We start from the raw sequence: 13,670 nt of genomic DNA, 5'->3' as shown, positions 1-13,670 counted from the left end.
GTCCTCTCCATCAGTGGCTGCTCATTCAGCCTAGCCAGATTCCCCTGCCTTACACCTCCCAATTCAAAAACTTACTGAAACCTTTTTGTACCTTTGGTTCTCGCCCACCCTCTCCTCCCACCAACTGTTCAGCATCTATTGTTTTGTCCCTCTTAATGTAAAGCATTTTGCTTAATGAGGAGCACTACAGAAATGTAAGTTCTTGTTGCTGGCAGTATTCAGGTCTGATAAGCAATGCAAAAAAAAATTTCACTGCCCTGCATTGGCATCCCTTAATCTGATGGGCGCAAAATGTACTTCACATGGCACGTTTAAAAAAAAATGCAGCGGAGAACTAGATTAGAATCTGTCCTTTCACTTTTGTGTCACGGTTTCATGTACAGCTCAAACTGATAGAGTGAAAGTCTCTTGTTGGCTGTAAGAGTCCCAAGTGAAATAACTTTGGTCAGTCTCAATACAGTTCATAGAGGGCATGGGCCCACCAGCACAAAGCTGCTTCCGCCTCAGCATTTATCAGAGGTCACAAGGCGACTAGTGTGGGTATGAGAGAAATGTGACATTGGTGCAGTAAAGTGGGAGGAGAGATAGCACTGCTCCTGATTATACTGATTCAGGAGTACCGATGCTGCCATCTCCACTTCCCAGCACTAATATCCCTCACTGCGCATTGAAGTGTTTAAAAAAAAACTATTCAAGCTACGTTTCATTAAGAATCGTGTTAAATTTATTTATGTAATACATTGTAGAAAGCCATTCTTAAAGCTACATCTGTACAACCCATCTTACCACTGAGAGCACATCTCAGTATATACATCTGTTTCGAGCATGTCCCCACAAAGTCGCTTGCTCTGTCAAGGGGGTATGCAAGCCACAGGGACGCACTAATACAGTTACATTCAGAAAAAAAATCATCAAAGATTAACATGAGTAAAAGATCCTAAGTGAATGATGCTGAAAATGGTACACAAAACACAGGCACAAGAAACCAGACATTTCCTTTATTCTCTAGCTCACAGACACTGTACAGCATCGAAGAAGATTCAGCTCAACAGCAGCTCTCTTGCAAAGGAAAAAAAATGTTCCGTTGTATTACCTGGAATAATCGTCAACACTAACACTACAATTTTACTGCATAGTAAGCCTGCTTTTTCTCATCTCACTGCCCTATCCCTCCCTCCCCCACCCCAGAAAAGAAAAAAAATACCAAACCAGCATGGTATCCGCTCACCTGCGAAGCAGTTTAAACCGACCAAGACAAAAGCACCCACACATATCCCTCCCCCTTCCCACCGATTGCAGCACAAATATGTTAAAGCATGTCGCAATTTAAAAAGGACTTCATAATCTGCACAAATCACAAGATTACAGTACAACCTGCTAACAAACTACATGATAAATAGCAATTGGGAAGGGGACAAATATCATCATCATGCACTAAGTACAGAGAAATCCTAACAATTCACAAAAAACATTCATTAATAATAATGTAGTGAAACAGTTAAAATGCTCATCAAGAATACACTTGTGTTTGTTTCTTAATTTTCGCTTCTTCCAGTTCAGGCATCTACTTGTGTTACAGCACAGCTGTTCAAAAAAGGCGAGAATGAGCAGAATAATGGTACACGGAGTGTCTCGGGCAAACTGAACACCACACGGTAGAAGCTATCATATGCTGTCCAGCTCGGAGATTATACTACTGTTTAGAACGGGCGCGAGAGCACGCTTTAGTTTTGCATCTGTTCAAAGAACTTGTACGTTGGGTTCTCGTATCCATTTTGCTGCATCTTTGAGAGGTGGCGTTCCTCTGGGGTTACGGCTGCATCAACCTGTGAGGGGGAAGAGAGGACTTTACAATGTTTGCTGATATTTAAAAAGTGGTTGCATAATGCGTCACACAGCCTGTGAGGAACTGCACTGCACCCATTTCTAGTCTGTGCTGTTTGTTAACTTACAGCCTCCCAGCTTATTTCCTACGTGTTCATCAGAAATTGCATAAAGAGCTAGTAACAACTGCAGCAAGGTCCATTCCCAAGCTCCACGTTCAGCATTTTAGCAGATTTGCCACCCCCCACCCCCCCAACCCCTGCCAAAACCCTCTTTCCTTTTGTCAGTTCACACCTTCTTTCCTGAAGGCACTGACTTGTGCTGCAGTATGGCTCTGTGACTGCGTTATCCTGCCTTAGTGGCCATTCTTCACACGTGAGCCTCAAATGTATGCTAGCAGGCAATTTGACCATGAAGGGCATCACAGCCGAGCCAACTCTGTCCTGATGTCCATAGGCTTCCACTTCCAGCAGGGATCACTGGATAATGATCAACAGCAAGAACTGTGGCTGGCTATTTTTAGCATCACTAGCCCAAGGGAGCAGGGTGAAATTCCATCCCAGCCGAGATAAATTGATAGCACCAACCAGGAATCAAACCCCAACTTTATCCACATGGCTTCAATTATGGATTGCCTTTACAAACTGAGTCACCGAGAGAGCATTTTCAGCATGTGTTCGATGTGGATTTTTCTAGTTTTCAAAGGACACTAGTAACCCAGGCAATTAGCCTGGTCCATATGGGGACCGATAATATAGGAAGGAAAAGGGTTGAGGTCCTGAAGTCAGAACTTCAGAAGCTAGGGAGCAAATTAAAAAGCAGGACCTCAAAGGTAGCAATCTCTGGATTACTCCCAGTGTCACGAGCTAGTGAGTGTAGGAATAGTATGATAGGAGAAGTAAATGCGTGGCTGGAGAAATGGTGCAGGAGAGAGGGCTTCCGATTCCTGGGGCATTGGGACCAGTTCTGGGACAGGAGGGCTCTGTTCAAGATGGACAGGTTGCACTTCAACAGAGCCAGGACCAATGTCCTCGCGGAGAGGTTAACCAGTGCTGTGGGGGAGGGTTTAAAACTAATTTGGAAGAGGGATGGGCACAGGATGAAACATTAGAGGGATGAAACAAGGTGCACAGAGGACTGGAAGGGACAAGTAGCACTGGAGTTAAGAATAGTTCAGAAATAGGAGGCATCAGACAGGGGGAAAATACGAGGCAGTCTAAGATGAAATTGGAGTGCATGTGCGTAAATGCACATGCGTAAATGCACATAGCGTGGTAAATAAGGTTGGTGAGCTGCCAAATGGGACTATGATATAGTGGCAATAACAAAGAACTGGCTCAAAGCAGGGGAGGATTGGATACTTAATATTCCTGGCTACAAGGTATTCAAGAAAGATAGGGAAGGAAAGAAAGGAGGGAGGTGGGGTTGGCAGTACTGATCAAAGAAACTATTATAGCACTGAAAAGGGATGATGTAATTGAGGAGTCAAAGACAGAATCTATTTGGCTAGAATTAAGAGTCAATAGAGGAGCTATTACACTAAAGGGTGTATACTATAGGCCACCAAATAGTGGGAAGGAGATAGAGGAGAACATTTGCAGGGAAATTACAGAAAGATGCAAGAACTATAGTGCAGTGATAATGGGGGACTTCAATCATCCCAATATAGACTGGGACAGTAAAAGTGTAAAGGGCAAAAAGGAGGAAGAATTCCTGAAATCTGTACAAGATAACTTTCTGGAACAGTCTGTTTCCAGCCCAATGAGGAAGGAAGCAGTGCTGGATCTAGTTCTGGGGAATGAAGTGGAGGTGGAGCATGTTTCAGTGGGGGAGCATTTGGGGAACAGTGCTCATAATATCATTAGGTTTAGAATAGTTATGGAAAAGGACAAGGACATGGAACAATCAAATATGAAAATACTGAGCTGAAGGAGAGCTAATTTCAGTGAGTTAAAAAGGGATCTTGCCCAGGTGGATTGGAATCAAAAATTGGTAGGCAAAACAGTAATTGAACAAGGAGGAGTTGGTTCGGGTACAGAGTAGACACATCCCTACAAGGGGAAAGGGAAGGGCATCCAAAGCTAGAGCTCCCTGGATGACTAAAGATATAGAGATTAAAATGAAACAGAAAAAGGAGGCTTATGACGAATGTAAGTTTCATAATACAGTAAGTTTCATGTCTCAGTACAATATTCCTGATTAACAAGGGAGTCAAAGGTTATAGTAGGTAGACGGGAAAGTAGGGTCGAGGTCACAATCAGATCAGCCATGATCTTATCAAATGGCAGAGCAGGCTTGAGGGGCCGAATGGCCTACTCCTGCTCTTAATTCTTATGTTCATAATACAGAAACAGGCTGAATACAGAGGAGATCTAAAAAAGGGAATAAGAGTGACAGAGAGTATGAGAATAGATTAGCTAACATAAAAGGGAACACAAAAGTATTTCATAAACATATAAATAGTAAAAGGGTAGTCAAAGAAAGGGTGGGCCTGATTAGGGACAAAAAAAGACATTCTTGTAGAGGCAGAGGACATGGCTGAGGCACTAAATGAATTCTTCGCATCTGTCTTCACTAAAGAGGATGCTGCCATTGTAGCAGTAAAGGAGGAGGGAGTAGTGATACTGAATAGATAAAAATAGTTAAAGAGGAGATATTTAGATTTGAGGTTAGGATCAGATCAGCCATGATCTTATTGAATGGCGGAGCAGGCTCGAGGGGCCGATTGGCCTACTCCTGCTCCTATTTCTTATGTTCTTATGTACTTAAAAGATTGGCAGTACTCAAAGTAGAAAAGTCGCCCAGTCCAGATGGGATGCAACCTAGCTAACTGAGGGAAGTAAGGGTGGAAATTGCGGAGACTCTGGCCACAATCTTCCAATCCTCCTGAGAAATGGGAACGGTGCCGGAGGATTGGAGGATTGCAAATGTTACACTCCTGTTCAAAAAAGGGGAGAGGGATAAACCCGGCAATCACAGGCTAGTCAGCCTAATGTCAGTGGTGGGGAAACTTTTAGAGACAATAATCCCGGACTTGGAAAAGTATGGGCTAATAAATGAAAGTCAATACGGATTTGTTAAAGGAAAATCATATTTAACTAACTTGATCGAGTTCTTTGATGAAGTAATGGAGAGGGTTGATGAGGGTAGTGCGGTTGATGTTGTGTATATGGACTTTCAAAAGGCATTTGATAAAGTACCACATAATAGACTTGTCAGCAAAATTAAAGCCCGTGGGATTAAAGGGAGAGTGGCAGCATGGATACAAAATTGGCTAGGGGACAGAAAGCAGAGAGTAGTGGCGAACGGTTGTTTTTCAGACTGAGTGGTGGTGGTGGGGGGTAGTATGCAGTGGTGTTCCGCAGGGCTCGGTATTAGGACCACTGCTCTTTCTGACATACATTAATGACCTGGACTTGGGTATGGAAGGTATAATTTCAAAGTTTGCAGATGACACGAAACTCAGAAAAGTAAATTTTTTCCTTCAATTATTTATACAATTCTCTTTTGAAAGTTCCTATTGAATCTGCTTCCACCACCATTTCAGGCAGCGCATTCCAGATCGTTACAACTCGCTGCGTAAAAAATGTTTCATGTCGCCTCTGGCTCTTTTGAAATATGGCACCTTTGACAGCGCAGCACTCCCTCAGTACTGCACTGGGAGTATCGGCCTGGATTATGTGTTCAAGTCTCTGGAGTGGGACTTGAACCCACAACCTTAACTCAGAGGCGAGAGTGCTACCAACTGAACTACTGCAGTCAAAGAAAGGGCAAATATAACTTGCAAGGAGCATCAGTTGGCCAATGAACACTTTCAAACTAATAATGATCCCATTTAAGGAAAGGAATAGCATTTCAACACCGAATACTTGTGGCAGTGGCAGTGCTGGGCTTGGAACCTAAGTCTTAACTGACAGTTATATTCAGGTTTTCCTCAAAGGGAAGGTTTGCCGCTCTCCATTGGTTACCTGGTGAGAGGATGCCAACATGGCAATCCCTTCCCCAATTGCTTCAGCATGCCTTGATGATAAACAGCGATCAAAGAGACATCTGTGGGCTGGACAGTAATTTAAAGAGACAACATTGAGGCAAAGGCACAGAGGATTTGGATAAATATGGAAAGGCATTTCAGTGCTCAGTAGATTAAACAGTTTAAATTGTACTGTGCATTGTTGGTGGCTTTTGGGGAATTAACTTGAACTCCAAAAAAAAAGCAGCAATTTAATTTCTATTAAAAGACCCAGACATGACATAAACGTATAAAACAAGGTCACGGTGGCCACCTGCTGCACTGCTCTGCAATCCACTCTGCACGAGATTTTGACACACCTGCAGGCTGTTGCAAAATATTTGAGAAAACATAGTGCTGCTGTGTATGGGAATATAGCACTGAACTTTCTAATTGATCCATCTCATCTGCATTCATTTATTCACGCTTCCTACACTGTCCCCAGAGCTGCCTCAGTTAACAGTATGCAAATGTATTTTAACAGTTTGTACTGGAAATTTCAATTATCAGCTGTAAAGTCTCTTCAGCACCTTGATTTTCTGCCCTCCTCTGAAGGCAGCGACCAGGAATGGTAACATGTCTGATGATTTCCTCCTCCCAAGCCCAAGGATGCGGACCTCAATTGTACTGTCTCTGTCTATTGCCCTGGCTGAGATAAGCTAACTTCAGCACAAACTAGGGAAGGAATCTGGGACCTACCTAGTATGCATGGCTCAGTACTGCATTAAATGCATTGCCTGGTGCAGCACTGAGCCATGCAGCAAGATCCTAGGTTCCATCCCTGGTCTGTGCAGAGATGGCTGATCTCAGTTGGGATGGCAGTAGGAGGTGCTATAACTGACCTCAGAACTCTAGACCGGGCAACAGGTAACAGGTAGGCCAGGTTCTTACACCTCATTTCCATCAGTGACCAAGTTGGAAAGTGTGCATGTGTGGACATGATGGGCTGTGATGCCCCAAAGTCACAAAGCTTGCTGACTCACTGTGTAGGCTCGCACTTGAGAAATGGGGTAAAGTCTAGAGGGTTTCTAGCATTTATGAAACCATAACAGCAAGGAATTCGGGGGAGGGTGAAAACTTGGAAAACAAAAAGATCTATAAAGCTATTTGTTTGGTCACTTTGAGGCACCAGTGTTTAGTTAGCTACTGAGACAAATCCTCTTACTCGGGCAGCCAGACTCTGCAGTAAAACACCACCCACCATCAAGGCTCACACATAAATGGGGCGTTGTGATTGGCACAGTGTGACATCCTGCAACAAGTTCCTACATTTACCGCACACGGCACTGCTTGCTATTCCAGTACTGCAGTTATGCATTAAAAACCCTGGTGGTAGTGACAATGCTGGTTCCTGAGCTGATCTGAGTGATGAGAATTCACTTGCCAGAACAAAATCACTTGCACTATACATGAATAATAGCCACTTGGGCAAGAGGTACCAGAGAGAATCATAATCCAGCAATGAATCAAAATCTTCAAGAGAGTAGGGGAGAACATTGGCAGAAAGAAAGACAATACTATGCAAAAACAAAAGGAGTATTTATGCCAACAGAATATAAACAGAGCACTTCCAATGGTTGCTTGGGTTTAAGTGGCTGGTAAATAATAACCCACCTCAACAACCCCATGATGGATAGACGTATACTGCTTCTTTTTCAGCATCACCAGGGTGATGACAATCACTGTTGCTATGACAACGCCTCCAACCATGAGACCAATGATAGCTCCTTTATTTGATCCAACATCCTCTGGGAAAAACACCTACAAAGAAGAATAATTGCATATAAATAGAACTCAAAACCAACACTTCCTTCACAACATTCATAAGACAGTGAATCACATCACATTTTGGACCCACAGAGAATGCCACATCTCACTTTATAGTAGGGATAGAATTTTATAATGCCAAAATGTGCCATCCAAGCACTGAAAACACAGCCATTTATAGTAGCAAAACAGCTATTCTTGTCTATGTTGCATTAAGTCTTTAACGTACAAGAAACTTAATCCTTTGAGAACTGCTGTGACATTTCGCAAAACCACAAGACTGCAGTTTGAGTGTATTTGGAAAGTATTGTGCATCTGCAGATCTGAACATTTTTTAACACATTGCCTAGGAATTCAATTACATCAGGCTGGCAGATATATATTTTTAAAACAGAAAGGATTCTCATTAATAACATTCACGATGCCCTCCCTGAATATAAACCCTAGCCTGACTGACTGCTAAATAGGTCAATGTTCAAAGTACAATCTTCAATTGATACACGTACACACTACCCAGATTACAAATATTCCCAATTATATCAAAGCAGTTAGCATACATGGTTCTTAAAATAAAAGGCATGCCTATTTTGGATTCACTGTAGAATTTGACAGCTAATTTAATTATTAAAATTAACACCAAGGTGCCCATTTTAGCCATGCGACTGCAGGGTTTCCATCTGGTTCCTGTAAACAGCTAAAAAGGCATCTAGTGCTCCAAAACGGAATGGCTACAGTTAAGCATCGATGTAGGAAGCAACAGCTTTTTAAAAAAAACACATTAAAAAAATCATTTCTTCTGTGCCTTTGCAGTTAAAAAAATAGCACTGACATCAATGGCAAACAAAAAGTATTTTTTTTAATGGGTACTTTTTCTGCAGAGAGCTGAATCTAATCTCTAATTATAATTTAGATTTATTTTGGTTGAATGATAAGTGTTCCAGAAGGTGTGGTGTCTTTGGATTTGGGCCTTTTATAAACCTCCAACATAAACATTGATGTTCTCTTCATTTTAAGTGAGGTCTGCAATGGACTCCTGCTTTCCTTTTTGGGTATAGGTGCAGGCAGTCCTCCGTTACTTTGTTGAGTGGCCATTCTATATGTGAACCTGAACAAATCACCAGGAGGATAAATATTTGAAATATTATAAAAAAAAATTAGGAGGGCACGGGGAAAGGGCAGGAATGGAGCTAGGTGGCGAGCTGGTGTAGGCATGATGGGCCAAATGGTCCTCTTCTGTGCTGCAAAATTTGATGGTTCTGACATTTTACCGTGAAAGGCATTAGTCGAGACTGATCCTACCCTCACCATGTATTACAAGTGTACTTTTCAACAGGAGTCACTGCATAGGAGCGGAGTCTGATTGATTTTTCTCCTCCCTAGCCTAGGGGAGCCGAGGCCAATTATAGCACCCCCAAATGCTGCCTTGGCTGAGTTGAGCTAACCTAGTGCAGACAGAGAATCAAATGCTGCGTCTGTGTGGCTTAGTATTACACCAAATGATGATTTTAAGCACTAAGCCAGGAGTGTCCAAGCTTTTTTATCTTTGTGGGTCGTGTTTAATTCGATGCAGCCTTGACAACCACATTGTTTTTATTTTGATTTTGGCGTGTGGGTGACACCCTAGTTTCCCTGAGAAGGTGATGGCGGCCTTCTTCTTGAACCACTATAGTCCTCAGTGTTGGTGCTCGGTGGGGAATTCTAGGATACTGACCCAGTGACGACAAAGAAATAGCGATATATGTCTAAGTCAGGATGGCATGAGACTTGGAGGAGATGGTGTTCTCACACCACTGCTGCTTTTATCCTTCTCGGCGGTGGAGGTTGCAGGGGAGGGAGGGGCTGATGAAGTAACTTTATTAAGTTGCTGCAGTACACCCTGTAGATCGTACGCACAGCAGCCATTGTGCTGGTGGTGGAGAGGGTGGATTTCAAGTCCAGTGGCAGGGGCACCGATCAAGCGAACTGCTTTGTTCTGGATGGTGTTGAGCTTCTTGAGTGTTGTTGCTGCTGCACCCATTCAGGAAAGTGGTAAATATTCCATCACACTCTTGACTTAATGGTATTGCCACTAATTTGCACACATCATAAGCTGTTGAGACTAACAGTCTTGGTGTTCTGATTTAGCATTTATCGACTGATAAGGCAAGAATATTAAGAACCACCGTTTCCAAATCTCCAGGCCACAACATTCAACTGGAGAAACCAGGGAATAAGAAATATAAGTGCAAATAGGAGCAAGTAGCCCCGAGCTTCGTGAGCCAGAGCCCCAGAGTTGCAGCTCACAGCCACAGAGGGGGAGACCTGGAAACAGGATGCGCATGGTTCGAAAAGGGGGTCATGTTTTATTAATCTGCTGTCTTGTATCCGCAAGACTATTTCAGTATTAGGATACCCCGTCGTGATTTGATGCAGCAATTAAAGTTTCTAAATTATTAGAACATCTTCCAAATATTTCAGCACCATCCACATTACAAATTTACTCACCAGTTTCTGATGATGTACCTCATACCCAGAGTCCTGTCGGAATTCAGTCTCCATCTTTACTTCAGCTATTTCTTCTGTCTTAATGCCAGTGAGTCCAGAACCTGTGAGTGTACAAAACCATTAAGGTCTTTTTTTTAAAAACTTGGTAATGACAGCGTGTTCCTGACCCACACAGACTCGAATGCCCCAGGTGCGACTGCCCCCAGTCTGTGCCATGATCGTTGATCTCAGCTGAGGGAGTTGTAGGGATGCTACAATTGGCTTCAGTGTTCTTGGGCTAGGGAGAAGGAAAGACCCATCAGCTAGCCAGTGTTCCCACCTGATTGTATTTAGTGACCCCAGCAATGAGGGGAAAGGGGAAAGAGGAAAAAAAAGATATAGAGGAACATCAGGCAAGGACAGGATTATATTTAGGTGTGATGCCTACATGGTTGAACAAATCTGAAGCTCACTGTCTGGACTCACAAGAATGGTACTTGGTTGCTGCCACTCATGCAGCTGTAACCTAGCAACAGTTAGTGCCTTCAGGAGAGGAGGGAAGAAGAAAATTCATTCAATCTCTGCATCCCCCCACCTCCTTCAAGGGCAAACTTCCCTTATCTATACTGCAGGCTGCTGTAAAGGTGAGAGACGAGAAAGGAGCACAAGAGAGAGAGGGGGAGGAGAAAAGCTGGGGGGGGGGGAGGAAGGAAGAAAGAAAGAGGCTGCAAGGGAAGGAAGGAGAAAGAGGAAGGGGAGAGAGAAGATGGATAAAAGAACCTGCAAATTTCCTCAGCAATATATTCTCCATATGAACCCCACTCACAGCTGAAATGTTATTATATCCAAGAATTTACCTTGTTCCTTTCAACTTCACTCATTGCACAAATATAATGCTCAATCAAAAGGAGGGTATGTAATTTAGAAGAGTAAAAATAAAAGATATTAATACAAGCCACATAAATCAGCATTAAGCAAAAGCCAAGCAAACGGATACCTGGTCGAGTGGTCAGTCCTCTGTCTGGTGCTGGGCGAGCATCAACTGGTTCAACTGGGCACGTACATTGAGAGTAGAAACAAAACAGCAAGTAAAAAATCAGAAACTGGTGAGGGAAACAAATTAGCAGCAACAAAAGGGAGTATGAGCAGCGTCTACAGGCCCCTCAATCAACCACAACAGAATAAATTCAGGCAATCCAAACAAATGCGTTCAGTCCTTGACGTGGACAGGAAACTAGAACCGTTAACCGTGTCAGTGCTGCAGTGACATCTTTCAACTGACAACCCCCTCCCTCTACAAAATCTAATGGGCAGTACAACAAAAACTGCACACTTCAGTGAGGGAACCCATGTTAAGAGCAAAAGAAAAAAACATCAGTAACTTATTTGTTCCTGTTTTAAACGCTGGTTGCAGGTTACAATTATAAAACTTCAAAGCAAACAGCCCTGCAATAGGATTTTTAGATTGGAGCATAAAAGAGAGAGAAAAAAGTCAAGTGAGAAACAAGTTCGTTGATAGCTATAAATTGCTGCTTTTACGGGTGGAAAGTACTTTACGGAAGGAAGAAATCGATCTCGAGGGTGGGGAGGGGAAAAAAGGGACAAAAAAATAAATGGAACAGAAGGCAGAGTAAAGAAACGTAGATGGAAATTCACTGAATGTTTAATTGAGGAGTCTTGATTTAGGATCTACCAACAATGCTGAATAAAACCTTCCCCAATTTTTGTTTTAAAAAAATTAAATAAATATTCAGTCATTCATTGCAAACTCTGCTGCCAAATTCTGGTCTTGGTTGAAAAGTCACAGTAACTGAAAATGGCTGAGGAAACCATATAATCTCCAAGTTTATGGGCCTGGAATGCAATCAAAGACAGGGTACCTGAGCATGTGTAAGTCACCCATATCCTGCAATTAGTACATTAACAAACATGCATTCTTCACTTTCTTGTACAATATGCTTTTTGAACAGTTCAGAACTGATAAGCATTTGTGAGGCCATATTTCTTGAAACAACTGCAGTTTACTTGCTTTTACAACTTGGAACAAAAGTTACCTGAAACAGAGCCAGACAAATTCTTCTGGTTTGAATTGTGTTCTAAAAAAAATGTTAAGCATTGATTCAGCCAAAAGTAGGTATCAGCATTTGGTAGGCCTCCCGAGTGATTGTCTGATGCCGTGCCAGCACCCTGAAATCACTTTGCATTAACACAGCCGCCTGCCAATCCTTACACAGTGTGGTTCTGCACTGCTGCTGAGCAATCTGTTCAAGTGGGAATGGAAAGCTGGCTCATCAGGAAAAGAGTGCAATCATTCCGCTGAGGGGTATAATGATGAGAGGGCACTGCAGTCTGGAGCTGCATATGGGCAACATGAAAAAACAAGTTTCTTGAAGACGCAAGTTTAAAAGAAAAATTCTCAGTGTGTGGTTGGATGGGTGCTTGGGCAAGCGGCTTCGACTCTGAGCTGATGATATAACTTGTGCCATCATATGGAGCACAAAGCGAGTAGAAGGCTACTCCACATTGCAAGAGACGGTCACTAAAGGCGTCTCATGCTACCAAATGACATTAGCAAAGGCTTGTGAATAGGCTGGCCTGCCGTACCTTTTTACAGCGAAAGAAAAAAAGGAAAGCAAAACTCCATTTTATTCAAGTTTTCCCTTTTAATTTTTTTTTTGAACTCAAAGTGAAGGAAGCTAATGCTGGGGAATGAAGCTCTTCCCATTTCAGGCATCCAGTAACAGCATCAAGCACTCAGGTACAGCACAGAGTAAAGCTCCCTGTACTCTGCCTCAACAACGTGCGTCAGCCTCATCCTCAAGGTTTTACTGCGGGAGACATTGTTTCCATTTCCACACCAGCCATCCTGTGGCTTATCTGAGCGAGTGTGCCTATTAGAGCCAAACCAGGGGCAATATTGTGTTGTGGGTCCAAGTCCCCGGGAATTGGATTAAGACTGTCCAAAATCAGTTCACATAGGACCCTTACAGAGGCAACTTTGACCCCATCACTTTGAGTTGCATTTGATCTCAGGGTCCAGAGGTGAAAGGTCAGTGTCTAACCCAATGTTCAACCTAGTTTCCCATTTGATTTTGAAAAAACATTTTTCTTTAAAATTGACTGAATTAGAGAAGTGCTTTTTTTGTTTAACATTCAATTTCCCTTGCGCTGGCACGCTTAACTGAGCATGTGGAAAATCATTAAAAAGGTGATTAGACGAGCAATCATAACAAATTTTCAGAACTTAATTATGCTCATTAGAGCAGAAAGGGCTAGGTTGCAGATCACACTGTTAAATATAATTAGGTTCAAGTTTGAAGTTGCATTTTGTAATTTTTTCTGCTACAGGTTCCTTCTCCACATCTGTGCTGCCTTTCTGCAGCTTTGGTTCTTGCAGTTAGGCACACACAAGTAGATTAGATCTATTCAATTTAATCCAATCCAATATAACCTGCAAACCAGGACATCATTTCCATTTAGCCAAAAGAGATAAAAGAGAACTGCATAATCAATAAGGGAGAGAAAAACAAACAGTACATTCAATAAAAAATTGAATTAGTTTTTAAAAAAAGGTTCGGTGAGGATGAGGCATATTTTCTACAGTCCC

General features: G+C 42.5%; 1 protein-coding gene across 3 annotated transcripts in view; it reads right to left on the bottom strand.

Annotated features, from left to right (window-relative positions):
* Positions 1-701: 701 nt before the first annotated feature.
* appa (amyloid beta (A4) precursor protein a) overlaps positions 702-13,670 on the bottom strand; it is a 152,794-nt gene continuing 139,825 nt past the window's right edge. For all 3 annotated transcript variants that reach the window (XM_067993352.1, XM_067993353.1, XM_067993351.1), the window contains 4 exons: positions 11,061-11,114; positions 10,085-10,185; positions 7,448-7,594; positions 702-1,826 (listed from right to left, as the gene is read on the bottom strand). In XM_067993352.1, the coding sequence (XP_067849453.1) occupies positions 1,725-1,826; positions 7,448-7,594; positions 10,085-10,185; positions 11,061-11,114 (404 nt within the window). In that variant the 3' untranslated portion in view covers positions 702-1,724. The remainder of the gene's footprint in view (positions 1,827-7,447; positions 7,595-10,084; positions 10,186-11,060; positions 11,115-13,670) is intronic.

The sequence above is a fragment of the Heptranchias perlo genome, chromosome 11 (genome assembly GCF_035084215.1).
Source record: "Heptranchias perlo isolate sHepPer1 chromosome 11, sHepPer1.hap1, whole genome shotgun sequence".
Classification (NCBI taxonomy): Eukaryota; Metazoa; Chordata; class Chondrichthyes; order Hexanchiformes; family Hexanchidae; genus Heptranchias; species Heptranchias perlo.
The sequence above is the reverse complement of the archived record's forward strand: the minus strand, read 5'-3'. Positions and strand labels throughout refer to the sequence as shown.